Here is a 23,502-nt window from a genome sequence, read left to right as displayed (position 1 = left end):
GCTAAAAAGAAAGAAATGGAGGGTTCTGGAATGGCCAAGTCCAAGCCTGGATCTAAATCCCATTGAGATGTTGTGGGGGGATTTGAAACGAGCTGTGCATGCAAGAAACCACTCAAACATCGCACAGCTGAAAGAATTCTGCATGGAGGAGTGGGCAAAAATTTCTCCCAGTCGATGTCAGAGACTGGTAGACAGTTATAAGAAATGCCTACTTGAGGTTGTTTCTGCCAAAGGGGGCAATACCACCTATTAGAGCCAAGGGTGTACTTACTTTTTCCACAGAAGAAATGGCATCTCTGTTAATTTTTTGTTGATTAAATTATTGCAAAGTCAATTTTTCATTGTTTTTTGTTCAATTAGATCACCTTTATCTATAGATACTGTTTAAATGAAGATCAAATATTGATATGTCCACATATGTTAAAAAGATTTTTAAAAACATTTTATGGGGTGTACTTCCTTTTTCCACATGCGAAATTTGCATTTATGTTTATTTAAATTTTACAATGGACTACAAAATGTAAATGATATTATGAATGAATGATCGTTTTAAGGCCATTTTCCCCGCCGGAGCGGGGGTTAGACTTGCGGGTCCCATGACAATCATAGTTCCCTGTTTGAGGCAATGTTTTTATGGCCGGATGCCCTTCCTGGCGCCAACCCTTGGTCGCCTCTCACGATGCGCAGGGATACGGTGTACCTATTCTAAACCGGGGTACACACCGGGACTACAAAATGTAAATGTTTCATGATCTATATTATAATAGCCGTAGATGATTCTGTCTGTCTGTCTGTCTGTCTATCTGTTGGGTGTCTGTCCGGGGTGTGGCTTACTCGGTTTGCAGAGTAGCTCCACCCATAGCTCCACCCATTCTGGGAGTGGCTATAAACAAATATCCACCATTTTATTAACTCGCATAGCTTTGAGTCCTGTTTTGTAGGCCCGTGGTGTCTTGCTCTCCCCCAGTTTTATTTCAAATCAAATTCGATAAATCATTTCATTTTTCACAGTCGCTAACATAGTTTTAGACTCGGTTGAAAAAAAACGGGAAGAAAATCCGATGAAAGTTGCCGTTTATAGAACGAAATGAATTCTCAAAGGCCTGTAACTTCAAGGCCATTGAGTCTCTCTCACGCCTTTATCTCCAATCTAACTCACCATATGATTTCATTTTTATCGATGGTTTTACTTTTAGACTCGGTGTCAGCAATAATTGAGAACAATCCACACACGCGGGAAAATGCAGAGATATATTTTTTAAAATCGCGTCATGGTGTATCATACACCGCCCAACATGACACCGCCGGCAATGTGTCGATATATATTAAAAATTCGCTTTTGCTTTTCCGTTATGATATATTACTATTTCGTTTGATGATAGTCGTCACAAAAACGTCAACAATGATGCCGACATATATTTCTTCGTTTTTATTTCATTCAACATATTAGCCGGAAGTAAAATATGTTTCAGGAAATTACCGAGAGATATTTCTTCGTTTTTTTTATTAGTTATGTGCGCATACACTTTAAATAGGTTTATTTGAAATCTTTAATTTTCCACAAACATTCCACACACGCGGGAAAATGCAGAGATATATTTTTTAAAATCGCGTCATGGTGTATCATACACCGCCCAACATGACACCGACGGCAATGTGTCGATATCTATTTTAAATTCGATATATCATTTCATTTTTCACAGTCGCTAACATAGTTTTAGACTCGGTTGAAAAAAAACGAGAAGAAAATCCGATGAAAGTTGCCGTTTATAGAACGAAATGAATTCTCAAATGCCTGTAACTTCAAGGCCATTGAGTCTCTCTCACGCCTTTATCTCCAATCTAACTCACCATATGATTTCATTTTTATCGATGGTTTTAGAGTCGGTGTCAGCAATAATTGAGAACATTCCACACACGTGGGAAAATGCAGATATATTTTTTAAAATCGCGTCATGGTGTATCATACACCGCCTAACATGACACCGACGGCAACGTGTCGATACATATTAAAAATTCGATATATCATTTCATTTTTCACAGTCGCTAACATAGTTTTCGACTCGGTTGAAAAAAAACGGGAAGGAAATCCAATGAAAGTTGCCGTTTATAGAACGAAATGAATTCTCAAACGCCTGTAACTTCAACTTCAAGGCCATTGAGTCTCTCTCACGCCTTTATCTCCAATCTAACTCACCATATGATTTCATTTTTATCGATGGTTTTGGACTCGGTGTCAGCAATAATTGAGAACATTCCACACACGCGGGAAAATGCAGAGATATATTTTTAAAAATCGCGTCATGGTGTATCATACACCGCCCAACATGACACCGACGGCAACGTGTCGATATATATTAAAAATTCGCTTTTGCTTTTCCGTTAAGATATATTACTTTTTCGTTTGATGACAGTCGTCACAAAAACGTCAACAATGATGCCGACATATATTTCTTCGTTTTTATTTAATTCAACATTATTAGCCGGAAGTAAAATATGTTTCAGGAAATTACCGAGAGATATTTCTTCGTTTTTTAAAATTAGTTATGTGCGAATACACTTTAAATAGGTTTATTTGAAATCTTTAATTTTCCACAATATAATTTACTTGCCATTTATCATTTGATGATTACGAGACAAATTCCTCTTGAGGATCGTGACAATTCATGCGCTGCGTGGAAACTTCTATTTCCAAAATGAATGAGACGATCGATGAAGAACGCAGACTTGAACAGGATGCAGCAAGAAAACGAATGAGACGGGCGAACGAGTCCATCGACGAACGTCAATGCAAACTTGCGGGGTCACCCGTGGGAATCCCACGGGCATGGATGTGTGTGACATTTCGACATATTGAGTTAGATGCTGCACATTCATTTTTACAAAATGGTTACTGGCAAGTCATCAGATCCAGAAATGGTGTAAAAACCACCGTTTAGAGGCCATTTTTCCCCGCAAAGCGGGGGTTGGCCTTTTCGGGGACCGTGGTAGTTGTTGTTTTTTTGTCCCCTTTTTGAAGCAATGTTTTACGGCCGGATGCCCTTCCTGACGCCAACCCTTTTTGCCGCCTTCAACGACAAACAGGGAATTACCAGTGAACTGGTACTCAATTAGCCGACCTCGGAAGGATGACAGGCTGAGTCAACCCCCCTGGCATTAATTCGGCGATCGACCGAGATTCGAACCCAGGATCCTAAGCCGGCACCCTAGCCGCTAGCCCAACACCAGAAATGGTGTCATGAACACAATTTATTTACGCACAAGCACAAAAGCAAGACGGGCCGATTTCCGATTCCGACGGGCCGACGGGCGAGACGGGCCGATTTCCGATTCCGACGGGCCGATTTGGAGCAAGAAAAAGAACGAGACGGGAGAAAAAGGAGAGAAACGAGCCGGGGAAAGCCGATTGGAGAGGCGAGTGAGGCGCGATTGGAGAGGAGTGTGAGGCGCGATTGGAGAGGAGTGTGAGGCACGATTGGAGAGGAGTGTGAGGCGTGATTGGAGGGGAGTGTGAGGCACGATTGGAGAGGAGTGTGAGGCACGATTGGAGAGGAGTGTGAGGCGCGATTGGAGAGGAGTGTGAGGCGCGATTGGAGAGGAGTGTGAGGCGCGATTGGAGAGGCGTGTGAAGGATTGGAGAGGAGAGGAGTGTGAGGGATTGGAGAGGTGAGGGATTGGAAAGGAGAGGGATGTGAGGGTTTGGAGAGGAGAGGAGTGCTAGGTGGAGAGAGGAGAGTGTCAGGTGGAGACAGGAGAGTGTCAGGTGGAGACAGGAGAGTGTCAGGTGGAGAGGAGTGAGGGGTCACATATTATGTGAAATAAATAAATTGTGTTCATCACACCATTTCTGGATCTGATGACTTGCCAGTAACCATTTTGTAAAAATGAATGTGCAGCATATAACTCAATATGTCGAAATGTCACACACATCCATGCCCGTGGGATTCCCACGGGTGACCCCGCTAGTACTTGTTATATTATATCACCTTTATCTATCAATATTGCTGAAATGAAGATCAAATAGCTGTATGTTGAAATATGTTGAAAAAGTCAAAACTTTACATGGGGTGTACTTACTTTTTCACGTGACTGTATATATATATATATATATATATATATATATATATATATATATATATATATATATATACATATATATATATATATATATATATATATATATATATATATATATATATATCAAGCTAATCAATTATCGTTGAAGAAGGTTACAGGACAGGAATACCTGCAGAAAACCTCCATATATACTTTAATTTGAAAGAATTATGAAATCGGCTCAGGTGGCATCAAAATGCGAAAACTTTGAAGGGGGGGGTGAATACTTTTGCAAGCTACACGTATATAATTTACCCCATCCTTCCAGCACATACATGGTCTACCTCTTCCTATTCTTCCCTCAAGCATACCCAGCATGGGTGACTTCTGCAAACTTTCGTTTTCTGCATGCATGGTGTCCAAACAAAGTATGACAGCTTCTGTTTTAGAATCAGTGCTTCTTATGTACATGGTGGTCTAATCTCTTCAATCAGTGATTTTGTTTGTTCTTCTTGAAGTCCATGGAATTTTTAACATTCATCTCCAAAACCACATTTCAAAACTATCAATCTTTTTATCTTTCTTTTTCGCTGTCCACGACTCATCCATAATTTGCAACTGGAAATTCCAGAACATTAATCAGTCTCCTCTTGCTTTGTTTTGTCAGATCTTTGTCTTTGCGGATCTTTGTCAATCCTAACATTGTTCCTCTCCCCAATACTAACTGTCTATGAATCTCTCCTTCACATTCTCTACTCACTTCAATCTTAGAACCAGGAAGATGAAACTTTCCCCTATTTCCACATGATCGTCTCCCAATCTGAACACATCGATCTTCTCGGTTGACAACATTCTATTCTTTTTAAGGTTTAAATAAAGACCAGCATTTTCACTTTCCTTCTTTTTTATCTGCAGCGGTTTCATCAAGTCCTCTTTACTTTCTGCCAACACAGTGGTATCATCAGTGCACCTTTGATTGTTGATACACCTTCCTCCAATCCTGACTCCAGTATCTACAGTGCCCTCCATAAATATTTGGAACAATGAAGTAAAATTTGTTATTATTGCTATATACGCAAGAAATTTGGATTTGAGATCAAAATATGTTTATGAGGCAAGAGTACAGAAGGTCAGCTTTTATTTATTGGTATTTCTATGCATATATATGTTCTATATGCATATATATGCATATACAGAAGTTCTATATGCTATATGCATATATGCATATATGAACATATATGTTCTATATGCATATACAGAAGGTCAGGTTCTATATGCATATATGCATATATATGATACCCTGGTGTTGGGCTAGCGGCTAGGGTGCCGGCTTAGGATACCTAGGATCCTGGGTCATATATGCATATATGCATATAGCATATAGAACTTCTGTCCCGGTCTAATCGCTGAATTAACACCAGGGGGGTTGACTCAGCCTGTCATCCTTCCGAGGTCGGCTAATTGAGTACCAGTTCACTGGTAATTCCCTGTTTGTCGTTAAAGGCGGCAAAAAGGGTTGGTGCCAGGAAGGGCATCCGGCCGTAAAACATTGCTTCAAAAAGGGGACCGAAAAACAACAACAACCACGGTTCCCGAAAAAGGCCAACCCCCGCTTTGCGGGGAAAAATGGCCTCTAAAGGTGGTTTTTTATGCATATATGTTTCACCATTGTAGAACAATAACACTTTTTATGTTCAGTCCCCCCATTTTCGGTAAACATAAGTATTAGAACAAATGACTGACAGGTGTTTCTTTTCTTGTTGCATTGATTGTTCACACAAAAAAGAGCTGTGAATATCTCGTCTTGGTTTTGGCCTTTGCTTTTGCCTTGGGAGGCTGCCTTTGGAGTCAGTAGTTATGAACCAACATGAAGACCAGAGAACTGTCTATGAAAGAAAAGCAAGCAATTTGGAAGCTGAATGAACAGAATAATTTATTTCGAGAAATATGACAAAAATTGGGCAAAACAAAGACAACAATTTGGAATATCTTGAGCAAGCGTTACGCCTAGGTCCCCCGTCGGGGAAGTGATGTGAGTTGACAAAGTGGAAGACGCAGAAAACATGCTATGATATGATATTTCGCTCACAAGGTTCAGACATACATGGAGGCTGCCATCTTGGATTTTGACGTGGCGACCCAATTTTCAATAGCGTTCTTCCTATTGCCTGGTGTTGGCTTAGCGGTTAGCGTGCTGGCTTGGGATCCTAGGATCCTGGGTTCGAATCCCGGTCGATCGCTGAATTAACGCCAGGGGGGTTGACTCAGCCTGTCATCCTTCCGAGGTCGGCAAATTTGAGTACCAGCTTGCTGGGATGAATGATCACGGTGTGTACCCCGATTTAGGTACACCGTATCCCTGCGCATCGTAAGAGCATGACCAAGGGTTGGCGTCAGGAAGGGCATCCGGCCATAAAAACATTGCCTCAAACAGGGAACCATGATTGTCATGGGGCCCGCAAGGCTAACCCCCGCTGTAGCGGGGAAAATGGCCTTAAAACGATCATTCATTCATTCATTCTTATGCCTAGATACACCCACACACCAGATTAGAAGTTGGTACTTCGCTTATTTTTCAAGATATTTCGCTCACAAGGTTCAGACATATATATGGTGGCGGCCATCTTGGATTTTGACGTAGCGACCCAATTTTCAATAGCGTTCTTCCTTATGCCTAGATACACCCACACACCAGATTAGAAGTTGGTACTTCACTTATTTTCAAGATATTCCACTCACAAGGTTCAGACATACATGGCATCAGACATACATGGCGACAGCCATCTTGGATTTTGACGTGGGTTGCACCCACACACCAAATTCGAATGCGGTCCTTCGCTCACGCACGCCCGCACGCACGGACGGACGGACACACGGATGGAGGGGAAAACCATAGTCCCCCTTTCGCTCCGCGGTGTGATGGGGGACAAAAAGAAACCACTAGTGTGCTTGTTAATAGACAACAGCCAGGTCGGTCAAGGAAAACAACTGGAGTTGATGACAGAAAAATTATCACAGCTGTGAAGAAAAACCTGGAAACAACTGTTAGTGACGTCACCAGCAAAGAGGTGAAATTATCACTATCTCCCCTTCGCTGAAGACTTCGACAGCAGAATTACAAAGGCTACACCACCAGATGCAAACCTCCCATCAGCACCAAAAAAAGAAAGGCCAGATTAGAATTTGCCATCAAGTACAGAGGTGAGCCAGTAGCGTTCAGGAACGAGGTTTTATGGACAGACGAGACCAAGATAAACCTTTACCAAAGTGATGGAAAGGTGAAAGTGTGGAGAAAGGAAGGAGCTGCGTATGATGCAATGCATACTATCTCATCTGTGAAGCATGGTAGAGGTAGTGTCATGGTTTGGGCTTGGATAGTTGCCAATGGGACTGGCTCATTCATCTTTATTGATGAAGTAACTCATGATGGCAGCAGCATAATGAATCTTCCCATGTACAAGAAAATTCCTCCAAACTCATTGGGTGGTGCTTCACCATGCAGCAAGACAATGATCCAAAACGCACTTCCAACGCAACCAAGGAGTTCTTCAGGGGAAAAAGTGGAAGCTTTTAGACTGGCCAAGTCAGTCTCCTGATTTAAATCAAATGGAGCATGAATTTCACTTGTTGAGGAGGAGACTGAAGTCAGAAACCTCCCAAAACAAACAACTGAAAATGGCTGCAGTGAAAGTTTGGCAAAGCATCTTGAAGGATCTGTTCCAATAAGTTAATCTGTTCCAATACGTTTGGAGGACACTGTTTGTTATTCCCAGTTCGATTTCCTCTTGACGTACTTGCTATACAGTTTGAACAAGTAAGGGGGGAGAACAGGGATGGATCCAAGGGGAAGTTGGGGGGAGAGAGGGGGTTTCATCTTTCTTAATTAGACTCGTAGTTTTGCTACAAGGATTTTATGATCTGTCCCACAGTCTGTGCCTGCCAGAGTATCGGTGGATTGCACAGCACCTGTCCATCTTCTATTGCTTTGAATAGAGTCTATCTGATTTCTATGTTGCCCTTCAGGTGAAGTCTATGTGTACAGTTTGTGCTTGCATTGTTTGATTGTTTGTGCACATCACCCATCACTCTCACTGATGAGTGGGTTAAAGAGTGCACCAGACTTGTCTATTAAAACCTATGAAGATTTAAATGTGTGTGAGGAAAGTGTGCAAGTTGATAAATGTGAAGGAGATAAAAGTCTAATATGGTATCCATAAGGGAACCTTCAGATGGATCATGTGTTAGTGAACTAGAAGAGTCTGGAACATGCAACAATGGACCGAGGGAAAATGGAGGCAGACGTTCTATATGGCTTGGAATAATCCATATGTGTGAATATTGTCTTGACGAATGATCATTGATATCGGATGTTTTGTCTTTACACGAGGTATCAAAACTGGTCACATTAATCCCTTTAAATGTAAATCACAGTAGGAAATGAGCGTAACCCCATCTTTGGGGGCTCACTGCAGACATGCTACAACCCTTTTAAATACAGTTTGGCTGTTGCGATGCCAAACAGGCTGACGGCTCGTTAAAGTGCATCTCAACCTAAGGTGTACAAGACCATTAGCTTGGCCAGCTATGGGAGAAGGATGTCATTTTGCAATGTGACAACACAATGGAACATGGAAAAAGAGGTTGGCACAGGGAATGGTTTTTGCCTGCATTTGCGTTCAGCATTCGTGGCATCTTTTAGTTACAGCAACAACTGTTGTGAGGAAGGCAAGATGGACAAAGGACACAGGAGATGATGTTGATGGATCAGAATGAATAAAAGGTGGAATAAAACTCCAATATATATATATATATAATTTGCTAAATTAATAATTTGCTTATTTATTTATTTTTGTACACTTGCCTTATTGATTTCCTTTTTTGTCTTTTTGAGAGTGCTACAAGAACAATATAATTTGTCTTATGGAGTACTAGGGGTGTCCAGCGTTGCCCGGTGCTGTTCTAATCCTGTTAGCATTTTGAAGAAATCAGGTTTTTTGGGAGGGTGGGGGGGGGGGGGCGAGGCAGTGAGGGGGGGGGGGTAAAACACTTCCCGACACCCACTAAGGAATGGGGTTGATAATCATTTTAGTATTACCCGTTACATAGATACAAAGGCCTAAGCACTATAGAGCAATTATTTAAAAATCATACGTTGTTTTCAAAACTTTCAAATATTTTTGGTCAAAAACACTTGCCGGTACTCACTGACGTCACCTATGAAAGTTTGATGAAGATCCGTTTGGCTATCTCTGAGAAAAATGCCGACAGACACAGACTCACATACAAACATCTCTCATGGTATAGATATGTCTGAAGAGAATCTATTTTTTGTATGTTTTTCAAAATTAAAATGTAATTTATTTTCACTTTTTTTTTTTTGCAAAAGACAAGCACCACTGTCCTGCAAATGGCAAAGTGACATTTTGTTACAGGGAGAAAGAGTTGAAAATTATCCTGGCACAATTAAACCTGAAACTACAAAACCCCAAAATGCTGAGGGACAAAATGAAGGTACTTTTATTCTCTTTCTACCTCACGCTACATAAAAATGTATTTTGTTACTTATTTAATGTCTTCTGAAATGGATGATTAGGTGATGGAAGCTTTTTGGAGACATTTCCATGTCATATAAATGGAGATCTGCCTGGAGGTTTGAACATCAGGAGGAGGGGGGTGGGGGCAATCAGTTAATAGAGAAATATTAATTGAGATGGGGAAGAGAAGGTGTTGTAATAGAAGGTAATAGGTAGGCCAGATGAATAATGGAGGAGTGGGAGGGAGGGAAGAGAGCCTGGGAAGAGATAGTAGGCTGGAGTGGGGTGGGTGGACGGCTGAATGTTTGATAATATGGGTTAGATAAAACGCAGAAAGGTTTTTTTTAAATATATATATACAGTCACGTGAAAAAGTAAGTACACCCCATGTAAAGTTTTGACTTTTTCAACATATTTCAACAAACATATTTGATCTTCATTTCAACAATATTGATAGATAAAGGTGATATAATATAACAAATAGCATGACACATTTACATTTTGTACTCCTTTGTATAATTGAAATGAACATAAATGCAAATTTTGCATGTGGAAAAAGTAAGTACACCCCATGAGATGTTTTTAAAATCTTTTTAACATATGTGGACATATCAATATTTGATCTTCATTTAAACAGTATCTATAGATAAAGGTGATCTAATTGAACAAAGAACAATGAAGAATTGACTTTGCAATAATTTAATCAACAAAAAATTGTTGCACAGCATGCACAGCTCGTTTCAAATCCCCCCACAACATATCGATGGGATTTAGATCCGGGCTTTGGCTTTGCCATTCCAGAACCCTCCATTTCTTTCTTTTCAGCCATTCCTTGGTGGATTTACTGGTATGTTTAGGGTCATTGTCATGCTGCAAGGTCCACCTTCGGTTGAGCTTCAACTTTCCGACAGATGGCTTCACATTATCCTCAAGCACCCTCTGGTACAATGAAGAATTCATAGTGGATTCTATGATTGTGAGCTGCCCAGGCCCTGATGCAGCAAAGCTGCCCCAAACCATAATATTTCCACCACCATGCTTTACAGTTGGTATCAGGTTCTTGTGGTCAAATGCTGTCTTTGGTTTTCTCCAATCATGTCTTCTGGTACTGTGGCCAAATAGCTCTACCTTTGACTCATCTGTCCAGAGCACATTGTTCCAGAAGTGCTGGTCTTTGCCTGGGTGTTCATTGGCAAACTTTAGTCTTGCCCTGATGTTCTTTCTGGACAGCAAAGGTTTCCTCCTGGCACACCTCCCATGTAGATCAAATTTGTGCAGCCTCTTTCTAATGGTAGACTCGTGCACTTTGACATCAACAATGGCAAGAGCTACCTGTAGGTCCCGTGATGACATTCTGAGGTTCTTAGAGACTTCTTTCAGCATCTTGCGGTCTGCTCTCGGGCTGAACTTGCGAGGGCGGCCTGGCCTGAACAAGTTGGCAGTTGTTTGGAATCTTCTCCACTTGTAGATGATCTTCCGGACAGTCGAATGATTGATTTCAAATTGTTTGGAGATCTTTTTAAATCCCTTCCCAGACTCCTAGGCATCTATAACCTTCTTTCTGAAGGCATCAGACAGAGAGCTCTTTTGATCTACGCATGGTGACGCCGCACACTTTAACAACAAAGAGCAAACCAAACTAAATGTCAGGTTTAAATAAGACAGGTTCCTCCAAGATCTTCTCTAACGATGTTCTAATCATTTGCACCTGAGCTGGTGCACCTGATTCTAATTTTAGGTATTTGAAGTAGTGATAAATGTAGGGGTGTACTTACTTTTTCCACATGTGAAATTTGCATTTATGTTTATTTAAATTATACAATGGACGACAAAATGTAAATGTTTCATGATATTTGTTATATTATATCACCTTTATCTATCAATATTGTTGAAATGAAGATCAAATAGCTGTATGTTGAAATATGTTGAAAAAGTCAAAACTTTACATGGGGTGTACTTACTTTTTCACGTGACTGTGAATATACAGAATTGAGGCTCGTGTAAGAGCTAATACATTGAACATGAAAACATGCACAGACACATAGAACATAAAATGAAGGGAGCGGGAGACAAGAGGGGGAGGGAGAGTGAAGCACACGAGCACAACAACAGTAGAGAACAAGGATGTCGGTAGATCTGTGGAAGGGGAAGGGCTGGGGAGGAGGGAAGACACAGTATAAAGCAAATGAACACTACTAGGAATTTCAGGAAAGAAGTTGAGGATTGAAACAGGCGGATTTGAGGTGTTTTAACGGGGGTAGAAAATATCAAGGTTTTTAGATGGGGGGAAGATAAGAGATGGTGGTGAACAGCTGTTTTAAAGACCTGGAGGGAGGAGAGGGATTGATGAGAGTGTGGGAGTTTGTTCCAGAGGTGGGAGAAAAGAGGGATGAAGGAGTGAAGGTGAGCAGAGAGTCTTGATTTTGGCAGTTTCACCAGAAGAGGGTTGCTGGCAGTTTTTGTGCGACCTGTTGGAATATTTGGTGGACAGAGCACAGACAGAGCAGGGGGAGCGAGGCTGGAGAAGAGTCGGTAGAAGACAGTAAAACCAGGTGAAAACTGGCGATTTAACGCAACCATAACATTTGACCTATGACCTGTTGATACAGTTATTAATAATTCCTTTTCTGTATTATCATAATAAAGCTTTGGTGAAAATTTTATGACAATAGCTCAAATGGTAAAAAAAGGTGTGGCCCGGATAGACAGACACACACACACACACACACACACACACACACACACACACACACACACACACACACACACACACACACAGACACGCACACACACAGACACACACACAGACACACACACAGACACACACACACACACACACAGACACACACACACACACACACAGACACACACACACACACACACATACACACAGAAGTGATTACAAAACCCTGTCTCCTGTACAGAGGACAGGTTAACAAAATGGACAAATCAAAGCATCGGCAGCGAATGGAGATCCTATGAAGAGAAAGACTTATAAAACATGAAAACATTGGAAAGAATGAGTCACTTAGTCTTGTGTGGTATTAACCTATTCTTCCAACACCTCATTGTTGCTGATGCAGCAAGCTGACCCATCTGGCGAAGCCTTGAGTTTTGATGGTTTCTACAAGTTTTATACAAACCTGATGTTCTTTGAGCAGAAGGCTGTGAGTAGACCTACTAAGAGACACTGGCACCACATGCATATTCTCGTATCTGCACAGCACTCGTTCCCTGCAACTCCTGCTCATACCATCTCTTTATTTCTTTTTCAGATCTTGTCTCAAATGACAGAAAATGTAAACCAACCCTCACTGTCATTTGTGCTGAGGTTCGTTTCCAAACAAAAAGCTGTGTTGTGGTTTTGTGGTAACTACGAAATCCTCCTTGCTTTTAGTAAAGCTGTTAGCGGTAGCGGTACCAAAAAGCATGTCAACCGAGGTTAACCAAGCTGCAACAGATTTGGTCGATTCTTTAGAACTGTGGGTTGTGGTTATTGACCATGGCTTAGAGGTTGGGGCCAGAGTAATGTAACTTTACTGGAGGTCTTTGAGTTTTTGAAATGATTTTTGACAATGTAATGCTTAATTTTAATGTTTTTTTGCCTGTGCAGGGAACGTATCAGCCTGCAGAACTTCCAGAGGTTTTTGATGTTGGATCAGAAGGTCAGTGGAAGTAGCTGATGAATGGAAGGCTATATGACATTTCGTAGTATTGTAAGGAACGAGCCCAGCTAACACTCAGACATTGGGCCAATGTCAGCAACAACGTTGGCCCAATGTAATTTTGTCCGTCGGGCCAACGTTTGCGAAAGGTTGGATGACTAATGTTGGCCCAACATTGGCACAACATCGCATGGCTGATGTCATCCGAACATTGGCACAACATCGGATGGCTGACATTGGCCCAGCGTTGGTGCAACGTAGGATGGCTGACGTCGGCCAGACATCTCCCGACGTCCACCCAAAGTCTCCCCGATGCCTATCCAAAGTCTCCCTGATGACAACCCAAAGTCTCCCCGATGCCTATCCAAAGTCTCCCTGATGACCACCCAAAGTCTCCCCGATGCCGATCCAAAGTCTCCCCGATGCCTATCCAAAGTCTCCCTGATGACCACCCAAAGTCTCCCCGATGCCGATTCAAAGTCTCCCTGATGACAACCCAAAGTCTCCACGATGCCTATCCAAAGTCTCCCTGATAACCACCCAAAGTCTCCCCGATGCCGATCCAACATCTCCCTGATGCCTATCCAAAGTCTCCCTGATGACCACCCAAAGTCTCCCCGATGCCTATCCAAAGTCTCCCTGATGACCACCCAAAGTCTCCGCAATGCCTATCCAAAGTCTCCCCAATGCCTATCCAAAGTCTCCCTGATGACCACCCAAAGTCTCCCCAATGCCTATCAAAAGTCTCCCTGATGACCACCCAAAGTCTCCTCGATGCCTATCCAAAGTCTCCCTGATGACCACCCAAAGTCTCCCCAATGCCTATCAAAAGTCTCCCTGATGACCACCCAAAGTCTCCCCAATGCCTATCCAAAGACTCCCTGATGACCACCCAAAGTCTCCCCGATGCCTATCCAAAGTCTCCCTGATGACCACCCAAAGTCTCCCCAATGCCTATAAAAAAAGTCTCCCTGATGACCACCCAAAGTCTCTCCAATGCCTATCCAAAGTCTCCCTGATGACCACCCAAAGTCTCCCCAATGCCTATCCAAAGTCTCCCTGATGACCACCCAAAGTCTCCCCGATGCCTATCCAAAGTCTCCCTGATGATCACCCAAAGTCTCCCTGATGACCACCCAAAGTCTTCCCAATGCCTATCCAAAGTCTCCCTGATGACCACCCAAAGTCTCCCCAATGCCTATCCAAAGTCTCCCTGATGACCACCCAAAGTCTCCCCAATGCCTATCCAAAGTCTCCCCAATGCCGATCCAAAGTCTCCCTGATGACCACCCAAAGTCTCCCCAATGCCTATCCAAAGTCTCCCTGATGACAACCCAAAGTCTCCCCGATGCCTATCCAAAGTCTCCCTGATGACCAACCAAAGTCTCCCCAATGCCTATCCAAAGTCTCCCCAATGCCTATCCAAAGTCTCCCTGATGACCACCCAAAGTCTCCCCAATGCCTATACAAAGTCTCCCTGATGACCACCCAAAGTCTCCCCGATGCCTATCCAAAGTCTCCCTGATGACCACCCAAAGTCTCCCTGATGTCCACCCAAAGTCTCCCCGATGCCTATCCAAAGTCTCCCTGATGACCACCCAAAGTCTCCCCAATGCCTATCCAAAGTCTCCCTGATGACCACCCAAAGTCTCCCCAATGCCTATCCAAAGTCTCCCCAATGCCGATCCAAAGTCTCCCTGATGACCACCCAAAGTCTCCCCAATGCCTATCCAAAGTCTCCCTGATGACCACCCAAAGTCTCCCCAATGCCTATCCAAAGTCTCCCCAATGCCTATCCAAAGTCTCCCCAATGCCTACCCAAAGTCTCCCTGATGACCACCCAAAGTCTCCCCAATGCCTATCCAAAGTCTCCCTGATGACCACCCAAAGTCTCCCCGATGCCTATCCAAAGTCTCCCTGATGACCACCCGAAGGCTCCCCAATGCCTATAAAAAGTCTCCCTGATGACCACCCAAAGTCTCCCCAATGCCGATCCAAAGTCTCCCTGATGACAACCTAAAATCTCCCCAATGCCTATCCAATGTCTCCCTGATGACCACCCAAAGTCTCCCTGATGACCACCCAAAGTCTCCCTGATGACCACCCAAAGTCTCCCTGATGCCTATCCAAAGTCTCCCTGATGACCACCCAAAGTCTCCCCAATGCCTATCCAAAGTCTCCCTGATGACCACCCAAAGTCTCCCCAATGCCTTTCCAAAGTCTCCCTGATGACCACCCAAAGTCTCCCCAATGCCTATCCAATGTCTCCCTGATGACCACCCAAGGTCTCCCCGATGCCTATTCAAAGTCTCCCTGATGACCACCCAAAGTCTCCCCAATGCCTATCCAAAGTCTCCCTGATGACCATCCAAAGTCTCCCCGATGCCTATCCAAAGTCTCCCTGATGACCACCCAAAGTCTCCCCAATGCCTACAAAAAAAGTCTCCTTGATGACCACCCAAAGTCTCCCCAATGCCTATCCAAAGTCTCCCTGATGACCACCCAAAGTCTCCCCAATGCCTACAAAAAAAGTCTCCTTGATGACCACCCAAAGTCTCCCCAATGCCTATCCAAAGTCTCCCTGATGACCACCCAAAGTCTCCCCAATGCCTATCCAAAGTCTCCCTGATGACCACCCAAAGTCTCCCCAATGCCTATCCAAAGTCTCCCTGATGACCACCCAAAGTCTCCCCGATGCCTATCCAAAGTCTCCCTGATGACCACCCAAAGTCTCCCCAATGCCTATCCAAAGTCTCCCTGATGACCACCCAAAGTCTCCCTGACGCCTGTCCAAAGTTTCCTCGATGCCCACCCAACATCTGATGGCAGACATCTCCCCAACTATTTCAAAAGGTGCAATTAAATCCATGAAATTTATAAAAGCATGTTTTGGTTGTAAGTCACTGATTTAAGTGCACACACACAGTTTGATGACTGGCATCTCCCAAAATGTATGGGACAAGAGCAGTTGACACATACGTTTAAACCACGTGGCAAAGACTGGCTATACAAGGGCTCTGCACTAGTAGCCGCACAACAGGGCAAGCTACGTCACAACAACGTCACGCGGGGTCCAATCCTGTCCCTGCATGTTAATTGACGGGTTCCCTCCACCAATCTGGCTTCATCTATCGGGTGCACCCCCACACTGTTGGCACTTTTTCTCCAAGTCCTGAAAATGGCTATTTCATTGCCACCTGCCCCATAATCCATGAATTGTCATCCTCATAATTACCTGATCCTGCACCTGGATGTGGGCATCTCACAACACGTCAGGCCACACTTAACCCTATATCTAGCAAAGGATCAAGTCATTCCCAGCTTGATGTCTCACGCATATATTAATTATTTTAACGAGTAATATAGGATGAACATGCTGATTATGGCCAAACTCCTCAAGACAAAATGTATATATAGCAAAGTGCCAATTTATTTTTAAGTATGCGGTTCATTTCCACGAGTGCAGAACGGACAGAAGTACGAAGTGTATGGGTGCACTGGACTCCCGTTTATAAAAAGCCCTTTTCTGTGGCCTGTATACGTATATGTACTTCAGGGTTAGGTTTATAATGGTTAGGGTTAGTCGTAACGCGTTAATAGCATGGATACAGTATATCGGGCGCATTAGAACTTTGAACAATATACACGACATGACCAAAAGCATGTGGACGCTTGAACATCGAACATCTCATTCCAAAATCATGGGCATTAGTATGGAGTTGGTTCCCTCCCCCCCCCCCCCCTTTTGCTGACAACTCCACTCTTCTGGGAAGGTTTTCCACTAGATGTTCGAACATTGCTGCAGGGATTTGCTTCCATTCAGCCACAAGAGCATAAGTGAGGTCGGGCACTGATGTTGGATGATTAGTCCTGGCTCACAGTCGGTGTTCCAATTCATCCCAAAGGTGTTCGATGGGGTTGATGTCAGGGCTCTGTGCAGGCCAGTCGAGTTCTTCCACACTGATCTCAACAAACTATTGAGCTATCAGATAAGTTGAGCAGCCGAACCTCCAACATAGGCCCATGAGTATCCACAAGGGTGCGACCCACCATCCATCCTTTGGCCCCCTGTGAGGACCACGGCTCCACGAGCCCAAGCCGGCCAACGTGGTGAGCACCTGCTGTCAACTCTGCCATTCCCAAGGTCTTGTACCTGGAAGGCACTGTCACAGTACGTGGCATCCACACAGCCACGTTCCCTGCACCTCCACACATCCCCCAGTCCGACCAAGGTCTAGTGGACAATCGTGTTCCACCAGGAGACTCAATCCCAGAAGACACTGGTCACACACCTCGGCCACCCATACCACCACATTGACCGAAACTCCATCCTTACAACCCGCGGCTCAATATTGGAACCATCGCTCCAGTAGCCAGTTGAAAGCTGTGTCCTACCAACCTATCAATTTTTTTCCAGTCTGCAACACTTTGGTCTAATACACTCAGATCAATAATGGTGTCACTGGCCCCAGTGTCCACCACGGCTTCACAAAATTCCTCCTCAATTTTACATCTAACCCTCAAACTACCCGTGCCAATTTTTCCACCATTGACTACTTTCACCAAAGAAGGGTGCTTCTCCATGCACTTGCCAGCTGAGCATGGCCCCGTATGCTCTGCTCGTTCTAATTTCCCAATCAAACCCAGGGCTCTCTTCCCAAGCTGAGAGTCCACAAATTACAACGGAACATCTGTGGTAGATCATGTTCACACCATCATTTTTTCACAGATGCTCCAATGGTTGTCCAGTGGCTATATCTGTTTCTGTCCATGCGGTTCATCCCGCGTCCATAGACCAGCATAGCATGGCAGGTCATCACATGCCGGCTGTCTCCGAGTCTCAGGGAGAGGCTGCCAGGCAGCATGCCTGGGCGGTCACTACATCAGGCCCTTATTGGCCGTCCGTGGTGCCGCCACCAAAGCGCAGCCTACAACACCTCCCCCTAGTGGTCCTCATGGTGCACCCTGCTAGGTGCCCACGAGTGGCCACCTCGGACCCCCGGAGGTCTCAACCCCCTCCAGGGTCCAGCGAGCCTGCTGGCCCGAGACACTCGCTGGGACGGCGCCCCGATGGACCAGAGACGCCACACTCCACCAAGACCCCCGTGGTGCCCGAGTCATGCCACAACACTAATGCTCGGAGCCCACGTCCAAAGCCTGCCAGCGCAGCTCCCCAGCTGTCTGGCATAATCCAATTTTGAAAGGGGCAAATTTGCCACGAGGCAGACCCCATTGACCTCTCCCGGTCCGAATTTCGCAGCCCCAAGGTCTTGTACCCTCTAAGGCTGCTCCATATTGAACTCACATTTAAATTTGAGTTTACATTTAATTTAAAAAAAATTGGCTTCGTGTGCCCAACCACAGCTGCAGGTTACAACCCCTTCTACGGGTTTTCTACCCCTCCCTGCAGCTATTCCAAATTTGCTATGGGGATCACTTTTCCAAGGCTCCGTTCCCGAAAATGTGGCTCGTGGTGAGAGTCCCCTGGGTCACCTTAATCTCATCCTGGGGATATTTAACGGACTGACTCACCTCATCTCCCAGACTCTGTTGGACTCAAGCAACCGCCCCCTTGATGGTACTGTGCAAAATGCTCGGCCGCTCCTGTACCATTTCCTCCATACTTCCCCCAGTCGATTGTGGCCCCAACAGGTCTTTATCTATAAACACCCGCTCTGGTTCCATAACATAGGACTCCAAATCTTTTACCTCCTGCCCCAAACCACGACCCTGGTGCGTCACAATTTCCAATTCCTTCCTCTGCTGGTGCATTCTAGCATCCACACAGGTGCGACAGCCTACCAGGTCCTCTTCCAACAAACATTTCCCCTCCTGTGCCCCTTACGTATTCATTATTTTGCTCTCTGGGCTTTCATTTCTTCAGTTTTTGCTTTTATACTTTTACTCGAGGCATCAATTTTGTTTTCCATTCCTTTCATATTACCCTCCATTCCATCAATTTTGTCATTCATTCCACTTATATTGTCACTCATTCCTCTCATCCCCATTAATAATTGAACCAAGACCTGGTCAGTCATCGCACCTGTTCCCTGCGTCCCAGACTTCGACATTACGGGGGAGGGGGTTCGAACGCTTGGGACAGGGGAGGTTCCAATCCAACTCTCATAAAACTCTAACCCTGACCTGCTTCCTTGCGCTTCAGAACGTTCTAGATGCTCCACCATTCCGTACACGTCCGCCATTACGTGACGAGGAGCTTCTCCGCACACGCGCTGAATTTACCTCAGAAAAAAACGTTTTAAAATTTTCGAAAACGCTTTAAAATGTTGCGTTTTTGCACACCAATCAACGAAAAATTTGGACACCCCGGTACTACCATTACGTACGTTTGTATTTTGACCAATATGTACGTTTGGCAATTGATGGCAATATGGGGTAGATGCAACATTTATTTGCCAACGTTGGACCGATATTGGTAAATCGACGTGGTTTTTGCACCATATTGCCAACGTTGGACCGACATTGGCAAATAGACGTTTTTGCACCATATTGCCAATGTTGGACTGACGTTGGCAAATCGATGTCGTTTTTGCACAATATTGCCAACGTTGGACCGACATTGGCAAATCGACATCGTTTTTGCACCATATTGCCAACGTTGGACCGACATTGGCAAATCGAGGTCATTTTTGCACCATATTGCCAACGTTGGACCGACATTGGCAAATCGACGTCGTTTTTGCACCATATTGCCAACGTTGGACCGACATTGGCAAATAGACGTTTTTGCACCATATTGCCAATGTTGGAATGACGTTGGCAAATCGATGTCGTTTTTGCAAAATATTGCCTACGTTGAACCGACATTGGCAAATAGACGTTTTTGCACCATATTGCCAATGTTGGACTGACGTTGGCAAATCCATGTCGTTTTTGCACAATATTGCCAACGTTGGACCGACATTGGCAAATCGACATCGTTTTTGCACCATATTGCCAACGTTGGACCGACATTGGCAAATCGAGGTCATTTTTGCACCATATTGCCAATGTTGGACCGACATTGGCAAATCGACGTCGTTTTTGCACTATATTGCCAACGTTGGACCGACATTGGCAAATCGACGTCGTTTTTGCACCATATTGCCAACGTTGGACCGACATTGGCAAATCGAGGTCATTTTTGCACCATATTGCCAATGTTGGACCGATGTTGGCAAATCGATGTCGTTTTTGCACAATATTGCCAACGTTGGACCGACATTGGCAAATCGACATCGTTTTTGCACCATATTGCCAATGTTGGACCGATGTTGGCAAATCGATGTCGTTTTTGCACCATATTGCCAATGTTGGACCGATGTTGGCAAATCGACGTCGTTTTTGCACATTATTGCCAACTTTAGACCAACATTGGAAAATAGACTTCGTTTTTGCACCACATTGCCACTATTGGACAGATGTGGGCAAATCGACGTCGTTTTTGCACCATATTGCCAACATTGGCAATATGGTGCAAAAATGACGTCGATTTGCCAATGTCGGTCCAACGTTGGCAATATGGTGCAAAAACGACATCGATTTGCCAACATCAGTCCAACATTGGCAATATGGTGCAAAAACGACGTCGATTTGCCAATGTCTGTCCAACGTTGGCAATATGGTGCAAAAACGACTTCGATTTGCCAATGTCTGTCCAACGTTGGCAATATGGTGCAAAAACGAAGTCAATTTTCCAATGTTGGTCCAACGTTGGCAATATGGTGCAAAAACGACGTCGATTTGCCAATGTCTGTCCAACGTTGGCAATATGGTGCAAAAACGAAGTCTATTTTCCAATGTTGGTCCAACGTTGGCAATATGGTGCAAAAACGACGTCGATTTGCCAACATCGGTCCAACGTTGGCAATATGGTGCAAAAAAAAAACGACGTCGATTTGCCAACATCGGTCCAATGGTGGCAATATGGTGCAAAAACGACGTCGATTTGCCAATGTCTGTCCAACGTTGGCAATATGGTGCAAAAACGACGTCGATTTGCCAATGTCTGTCCAACGTTGGCAATATGGTGCAAAAACGACGTCGATTTGCCAACATCGGTCCAACGTTGGCAATATGGTGCAAAAACGACGTCGATTTGCCAACATCGGTCCAATGGTGGCAATATGGTGCAAAAACGACGTCGATTTGCCAATGTCGGTCGAACGTTGGCAATATTGTGCAAAAACGACGTCGATTTGCCAATGTCGGTCGAACGTTGGCAATATTGTGCAAAAACGACGTCGATTTGCCAATGTCGGTCGAACGTTGGCAATATTGTGCAAAAACGACATCGATTTGCCAATGTCGGTCCAACGTTGGCAATATTGTGCAAAAACGACATCGATTGCCACCATATTGCCAACGTTGGACCGACATTGGCAAATCGATGTCGTTTTTGCACAATATTGCCAACGTTCGACCGACATTGGCAAATCGACGTCGTTTTTGCACCATATTGCCAACGTTCGACCGACATTGGCAAATCGACGTCGTTTTTGCACCATATTGCCAACGTTGGACCGACATTGGCAAATCGACGTCGTTTTTGCACAATATTGCCAACGTTGGCCCAATGTCGGTGTGCTATCTGGCATTGTTAACTGGTTATAAGTTAATGGGTTGTGTATGTGGTGCAGGCGAGACGATTTTCTCCAGTATTTGTGTTTCCTTGTGCTGTACTTATAATTCAATCTTTTGATGTAGGAAAACTGGGCTGCAGACATTGGGAAAGTGTGGACGTTTCTGTGCCACTTCCTTAATGATCCAAGACGAGAGGTCGATAAGCCTTTCTTCACCCAAGAAGAGGTGACGCTTGCATACCTATGTAGTATTTACTGCTCATGCTTGTTTTAATACATTGTGATTTTTAAAACTAATATAATTGGTACGTTAAATATCTTGTGTTGTAGATTGTGCCTTCAATGACTCGGTTGTATTTTTATCTTTTACAGTTTCTGACTTACCTCTTCTCAAAGGAAAATAGCATCTGGGACGTGGCGCAGAATCCTGTGAAACCCGAGGAGATGAATAACCCTCTCTCCCATTACTGGATCTCATCTTCCCACAACACGTACATATTTGCCCTTACTATATAACTCGATGTTTAGTTTTACTCGTCTCTTGTCACCCTGCACTCGTGAAGTGAAAAGTGGGGTTAAGTGATCAGTCGTGTACGTACACTTATGCACGTGTCTGCATTTTTTAAAAATTCATTTTCTCAGGACCCATTGCTCCGATTGACACGAAAGTTTCACCATAGTATGCGCTACTCATTTAGAATTGTTATTAGTGATAATTATGACGTCGTAGGTCACGTATCCTGCATGTATCATGTGATTGGATGGTATTGGCGCCATCTTGAAAAACCAAAAAACTTTGGACATCTTTTTCCCCAAAACCGCTCCATGGAAAAAATTGAAACGTGGCTCATTTTTAAGAACTCCGTATGGGGAATAAGTGTTCTTAACGATGACGTCATTGGTGCCTTCATTATGATGTCATTATTCGACAAGTACGCTTAGTCCGATCAGTTTTAAATTTCTTCAGGGTTATATATGCAACAATTATATTGGAGAATGTAAATTTATGATGTCATTGGTCACATGGTCTGGCAGCCATATTGGATCAAATGAAAAAATTCTGAAAAAAACAGAAGAGATGGCTCGCACCATGTCAATTGCGGGCGGTAAGTATTCGATGAATACCATCTATTTTTAACTCAACTGGACTATGTCCAGCTGAGTTTTTGTCGACACCCAGTGTCCGTCGTCCGTCTGTCATCTGTCTGTCTGTCTGTCGTCTGTAAACAATTCGACGTCTACGCTCTAAAAGTCACAAATATTGATTAAATTTGATGAAACTTGTCATGCAGCATCTTTAAGACATAAACTAGTTTGGGATTGCATTTGGGCGTTGCACACCCAAAAATGGGCGCGGCAGGGCGGCCATATTGAAAAAACAATTTTTGTCAATCTGGTACTTCCTAATGTAGCTAGAAGGCTGAAACTTGGTGTGCAGACAGTATGTAACAAACCTCAACACATATATTACGGGTTTTGACGATGTCCAAAAAATGACCTCGTCGTGACCTATCTGAGAAAAGTAATTGTAGTTTTACTTTTCATGCCTCACTTAAAACTCAATTTTTTCTAGTTTCCTGTTTAAACATGAGATACCTTCAACGTTACTGTACCTCTTTAGCACATATAAACTATATAGTTTGTGGTTCTATTATGCATATTCTA

The 23,502-nt window shown here is 43.9% G+C and overlaps 1 protein-coding gene across 1 annotated transcript in view; it reads left to right on the top strand.

Moving 5' to 3' along the window:
* LOC137414833 (1-phosphatidylinositol 4,5-bisphosphate phosphodiesterase gamma-1) overlaps positions 1 to 23,502 on the top strand; it is a 212,965-nt gene that overhangs the window by 66,787 nt on the left and 122,676 nt on the right. The window contains exons 5-10 of the mRNA XM_078784318.1: positions 9,489 to 9,567; positions 12,674 to 12,757; positions 12,866 to 12,921; positions 13,204 to 13,255; positions 21,962 to 22,063; positions 22,210 to 22,328. Coding sequence (XP_078640444.1) covers positions 9,489 to 9,567; positions 12,674 to 12,757; positions 12,866 to 12,921; positions 13,204 to 13,255; positions 21,962 to 22,063; positions 22,210 to 22,328 — 492 coding nt within the window. The remainder of the gene's footprint in view (positions 1 to 9,488; positions 9,568 to 12,673; positions 12,758 to 12,865; positions 12,922 to 13,203; positions 13,256 to 21,961; positions 22,064 to 22,209; positions 22,329 to 23,502) is intronic.

Source organism: Myxine glutinosa, chromosome 9 (genome assembly GCF_964187855.1).
Source record: "Myxine glutinosa chromosome 9, kmMyxGlut1.1, whole genome shotgun sequence".
Classification (NCBI taxonomy): Eukaryota; Metazoa; Chordata; class Myxini; order Myxiniformes; family Myxinidae; genus Myxine; species Myxine glutinosa.
The sequence above is the reverse complement of the archived record's forward strand: the minus strand, read 5'-3'. Positions and strand labels throughout refer to the sequence as shown.